Raw genomic sequence first — 6,000 nt, forward strand, 5'->3', positions numbered from 1 at the left:
TAGAATGAATCAATCAATGACGTATATGTGGGAGAAGACACTAGAATATTAAAGCATGAAGAACAAGACAGCATAAGGCAGGTCAACAAGCACTGTACAAGTCCTATCGTGACGATCAGCTAAGTACCCAGAACCGAGTTTAACAAATATTTAAAAAGCAAAATGGAGGGACAGACCACGGATGGAACTGAACTAATAAACTCTCTCTCAGCTCAAGTGATTTTCCCCTCTGCTTCAGATTTCAGAGGAAGGAATCGATACGCCTGAGTCTGGCACAGCTTCGGGTATAAAACTGAGAGATTCTACATTTATACTAATAATTCCATTGGCTATGTTTGCATTTCAGGGTGAGTGGCCAAACTGCTCCTTAGCTAGCAAACTGAACGCCAAGCCCATTTTGTAAGTGTCAAGTAAAATGACAAAGAGCTGATCTTGTCCACTGACATCAGTGCCATCCAGCCCTCACGCCGAGATGGTGACTGATTGTGCACGGCCCACGCCGGCGCTGGCTTGCCATCTCTTCCACTTCCCCTTTCCGATCGGCCGTTCCGCTTCCTCCACGGCATTTCAACCTGTCCTAGTGGTCAATCTGGAAGACACAGAGCACTCAGTCTTCTTATCACTTTAGAGATCTCACGGAAAAGTTGAGGCCTTATTGTCACAAGTCGACAGCAAGCCAAGATGTGCTCGGCGTTATTCTAAGATGCAGGGAAAGCTTTTCTCTTTACCAGACAAGAAAGAATTTCGTTCACTTCTCTTAAAATTGGGAGACTGAATGCTCCAGGGAGCGCCGTCTGCCCTGGCTTGGAGGAGAGACACAAATTGTTCAAAGCGCACTCCCCAATGAACTTCCACCTGCCCACCTCCATTCCTGAGCTCCTCTGGGACAGGTCTGTACCCACCTAGGCCTGTCCCAGGCCTAGACAGAACAGGGAACTCGTGTCCACTGTAATCAAGGCAAGAGAAAGCAGTCTGCTTCTCCTTTCTTGACAGTCAACCCTTGACGTTGAATGAGATTCTACTCTCTAAACTGGGGGAGGTCTCACTTGAGAGACTAACTTCCAATTATATTATCACTCCTTCTGCTAGAAGACTAACCTTAATATTCATTTAAAAACCAATAACAACACAAGCAGAGAAAGACTTAAAAAGGTAATTTAAATCAATATGTAGCTATCATCCAACAATCCTACACAGGCTCCAAGTCTTAGTCGCACAGTTAAATCAACAACATAAAACTATCTATTAAATTCTTAATTCAGGATCTATCAAGCATAGCATTTTACATGCTACGGTTTCTGCAATTTTTGTTTATTACCTGAGAATCCCAACAACAGTACTACAGACAATGGTCCTAAGCCTCCTAGAAAGGAACATAACAATTTATCATTCTCTTATTTTAAACATGATGCCACCTGTCCATTCTGGCGCTGATCAGATGAGAAAGAAAAATAGAGCATGACTAGAACAAAAGATTACTGGAAAAATGAGTGCGTAAACGAAAACTTTCTTTTGATTCATTATGAAGTGACACTGAAATGTTCTATTAAATTAATTACAAATCTACAAGTGTGTATACAACCTCAATTTTGAGAACAGATTGTCCCAAGTACATTTACCAGAGGATTCAACTGGCCGGGGGGGGGGGGGGGGGGCGTGGGGAGACCAAACACACTAATCCAAAAACACCTCTAAAAGGTGCACAGAGACTTAATAGCCACGTATAACAAACCATGCACGTAGGCAGCTTTAGAGTTTCATAATCTCTCTTCTCTGGTACCCCAGATCTCAGTTACCTTCAGCAATGACAATGGTATAAAAATGATAACCTGATTTTAATCTGTACCAGCTCTAATGTGACGAGGTGATCGTGGAAACTAGAGAGCCTTTGGGTATAAGCCTGAACTGTTTTGGGGAGGCTGAAGCCGGCGTATGGTTGAGGATCTGGTGTGGTTGGAGCTGCGCTGCCAGGGTTTGGATCCTGGCCACCGCTCGCTAGCGAGAAACTTTGAGCAAATTCCGTAACCATTCCGAGCATCGCAGAGTGTTGGTTATAAATATTACCTTGACTATCTATGGGCATCGTCTCCGTGTCCAGCGCCATTAAGAGAATTCAAATGCCAACTGTTACTGTGGCGAGGACAAGACTGGGCGACACCGGCACAGAGGACAAAACCCACCCACCCACTCCAGGGAGCCAGGTAAAAGGTCATTTTCAGATTAATGATTGTGCCGGTCAACAATTTCTACTTGGCTAAAACACATGCTATCAACAGTTACATTTCATTTGGTATTTATTCTATCTAACAGAAAAGTAAGTGTAGAAGTATAAAAGTAGGGCAAACGGGCTGGCGCAGACTATCGGCCACAGACCGACCGTTTGGTTCTAAGTACTCTGTTGTGCGCATGTGTTCTTAATTACAACTAGCCCAGGAAGAGCCGCAGCTGCTCGCCCCGCCCCCTTGGCACGCACTGCCCACTTCCGGTGCCCACTCTGCTCCTTGCTCAGCTCTTGAGGGCAAAGGCCTCGAAGGCACCAGGTCGAGTAAGAGCGCAATTCTCGGCAGCCCTTTGCAGGCGGTGTGGCGGGGGGAATGTGTGCGCCCCACAATCCTCACCGCTCCCCTTGCCGCTGACCAGCCGCCGGGTCACTAGCTGTTCTGATTTGCCCGCTCTCCCTTTACACAGAGGGCTCTCCAGGGACACTCACCCGCCTGCCTACTGTGGTCCCTGTGGTGCCCCAGGGGAACACACCAGACTGCTTATGGCAGGTCAGAAGCCTCTGCTTCATACGTAGTCAGTCCTCTTTGAACAGCTCTGTAATAACGCAACCCATGGTATTAAGGAATATAACTTTTAACTAGCAGAAAAGTCTAGGTAAGAGGTGGGGCATCTTTTACCAGTTTATATGTGACTTGGTTTCCTAAAACGGGGATGAACATAACAACTACCTCACAGTATAAGGTCGTGATAACAGTAGGTAACCTCGGAGTGCTCGCGTGGGCCCTGCACGGTGCTAAGCCCTTTATGTGCAGTAAACGAGCTAACACGAGCAGCACGCAAAAACATTGGCCAGTACCATTATTTCCAAACTTTTGCTCAGCATTACTTTCCCCCAAGCAAAATCTTATCCAGAATAGCATATAAAACAGAGCTGCTCTGTGTATAGCTGGAATGGGGGGCTCTGGCTGATGAGTCCCCCATTCCACACTTAGGGGTTCCTATTCCCCCGGGCCAGCCCCTAGGGACCAGCTGCAGGAGTTCTGACAGCTCCTGAGAACACCCCTGAAAACTCAGTCTCCTCTCTCCCCTCACGTTTCTACTAAACGGACGGAGATGGGCAGTGGTGGAGAGGAACCGCTTCCCGGCCTGAACCGCCAGGACAGTCAGTGAGCCTGACGCTGGCTAGAGGGGCAGAGCGAGGAGTACGGGGCACACATCGCCCCCTCCAACGCCGACAGTCACAGGTGTGCTGAGAATCGTGAGCTCGTTCGGGTCTCCCCTGTTTCCTTGCTTCCTTCCCAGGCTTCAGGGCCAACTGATCTTTGCTGTCTCTTCCCTGTTTAACATTCTGATTCTGACCGTCTTTCCCATAACACTGTGAACTAAACATAAATGTTTAGTTCATGATTCTCGATATGCGAGCACTTAAAAAGACACAGTATAAAAGTGGCTCCCAAAATCCTCCGTCCGTCCCTGCCCATTCTGTGGGGTTTCTTCTGCTGCCATCCGTTTGCTTTTTATTGCCAAGTGTTCCATGTTATCATCTATTATCTCAAAAGTAAATCTTGGTTCCTCTCTGACCAAAAGAGTTAGGGGTAGGTTAAAAAGCTGTGGCTTTCGAGCCTTGATAAACACTTTCCCCCTCAAACGTCACCAATGAAGGGACACTATGCTTCTAAGTCCTTGGAGGTCGTATTTGAGATAAAAAAGTTTTGCATAACCTGATCTCAGAATTACATTTTTCCACTACCACACACCAACTGCAGGCTCCACAGACTTGAGCAGAGGGAAGAATTCTCTCTGGGCTCACAGTGCTGACACACCTTGAACTTGGTGCGTTGGAAGGAAAATTTTCTGGTGGCTATGTTAAGCCCACAGTAGGCACCATCCCTCCTCCCAAATCCCTTTTTTCCAGCTGTGCTCCATTTCCAACTTTGCTTTCTCTGCCAAAATAAGGCAGGGAGAAGGGAAGAAAATAACAATCAAAAATTCAGATGAATACAGCCACAGGAAATATTTCGCTAATTCCCTAATAATCCAAGGTGCAGAAAGGTTGGAAAATGAGTTCATTCTCCAAACTTTTGAAAGTGGGAAGGAAGTGAGTCAATCACAGCATTCTAGATCGGGAGGGCCTGAGGGATCAGCCAGCCCAATGCCCTGGTTTTACAGGTGAGAACACAGAAGGCCAAAGAGGTTGTGATTTCAGGCACACAGTCCTCGGCAGAATGATGGCTAGAACGCATGCCTTGACTCCCAGAAGGGCTGTTTCCACTACACCCTACAGTGAAACGCCTGTTGTGTGACTCAAATGCTCCTGCTGGGACCAAGACGGCAATTAATAAGCACACCTCGCACCTGCCAACTTCTCATAAACGCCGTAGTACCTGGAGCCCAAACTCTGTGAACAGGCACGCGCCCAAGATTCACGGTGGGCTCCTAGTCCTGGGGCGGCCACCAGCGCTACAGAGAGGGAATGTGGTCAAAACCGAGAAGCCCCTCTGCTGCTCCTCCTCTGGGCTGGGACTCGAGGGCACAACTGAAAGGACAGCAAGGAGACGACCCTTCACTTCTGCGGTGAGGGCCCAGCTGCCAACGCAGGGGGCAGAGACACCGAGGCACGCGTGGTGCGACCCCCGACCTCAGCGGCGCCCGCCCCGCGCGCGACCTGTGCCATGCTGCGCTGCTGCTCTTGTCTTCGGTGATATTTTTGTTTAAAAAGCCAGTTTTCTGTTGTTCAGCGAGTCTCGCTTGCTGCGAAGGTGTGGGCCACATCCTCTGCCGGCAAAGCGCGAAACCCATCCACTTCCCTCCAACAACAGTCGAGCTCTCGGCGGGGACGGCGAGGAGGCGACGCCGCCGCCACTCGGCAGCAGGGCCCGACGCCCACCGCGGCCGGGGCCCCCTACCCCACCCCACCCCGCAAGGCGGGCTTTCTCCTCCCAGGAGCCTGCCTGCCCCGCCGTGGCAGGTCGCTCGCTGCATGGACCCAAACAGCTCTGCCTGCCCAGGACGCCGTCCCTTTCTCAGATGCGACCCCGGTCCCCGCCGTCTGCCCACACCTTGCTCCGGGTTTGAGGGGGCAGCGCGTTGCCGTCTCCGCTGGGTCAAGGGAGCCCGGCGTGGGGGCGCTCGGGGTCTCCCATACCTCGGAGCGCGGTGCCCGCACCCCGACCCCAGAGGAAGGAGGACAGCGCCTCCCCGGTAGCCCGCCGTCCCCCGCCCGGCCCCACTGCTCCGCCCAGGGCCCACCTGCTGCGGGGGCGCGAAGCCGCTCCCGCTCCCGCTCTCGCGCCCGCGGGGGGCTCCGTGGCGCCGCCATGCCGGCCGCGCGCTGCGGACGGGCGCGGAGCCTCCGCGCGTGGGTCTGTCAACCGCGGCGGCCGCCCGCCCGCGCCCGGGCTCGCTTCGCGGCGGCGGGGGGGACGCACCAGGCGCGGGGCGGGGAGCGCTGCGGGCGCTCCCACCGGGAGCCGGGGGCCGACTGACACGCCGGTCCGCCAATGACGAGCCGCGGCGGGCCTGGGGGCGGAGCCTGGGGCGGGGCCTGGAGGGATGGGCGGGTCTCAGTGCTGAGTCTGGGGCGCGTGCCGAGGCTCCTCCTGGGTGGCGCAGGAGGCACTCCCGAGAATCCAGGCGCTGCTCCTAGGGAAACATCCTGGGGTTTCCATCCTTCCTTGCACTTTACATCGATGTCCCATTAAGTGGGAAGGAAAGGAACAGGGAGGGTGAGATGTTGGGGGACCAGTGCCCTTCTTCCTCTCTACTGAAGAATAACGG

General features: G+C 52.4%; 1 protein-coding gene across 1 annotated transcript in view; it reads right to left on the reverse strand.

Moving 5' to 3' along the window:
• The window catches only part of OTULINL (OTU deubiquitinase with linear linkage specificity like), a 29,490-nt gene extending 23,865 nt beyond the window's left edge, over window positions 1-5,625 (reverse strand). Inside the window, exon 1 of the mRNA XM_016152144.2 lies at window positions 5,473-5,625. Within this exon, the coding sequence (XP_016007630.1) occupies window positions 5,473-5,542 (70 nt within the window). The 5' untranslated portion in view covers window positions 5,543-5,625. The remainder of the gene's footprint in view (window positions 1-5,472) is intronic.
• Window positions 5,626-6,000: the final 375 nt, after the last annotated feature.

Source organism: Rousettus aegyptiacus, unplaced genomic scaffold (assembly GCF_014176215.1).
Source record: "Rousettus aegyptiacus isolate mRouAeg1 unplaced genomic scaffold, mRouAeg1.p scaffold_m13_p_8, whole genome shotgun sequence".
Lineage (NCBI taxonomy): Eukaryota > Metazoa > Chordata > Mammalia > Chiroptera > Pteropodidae > Rousettus > Rousettus aegyptiacus.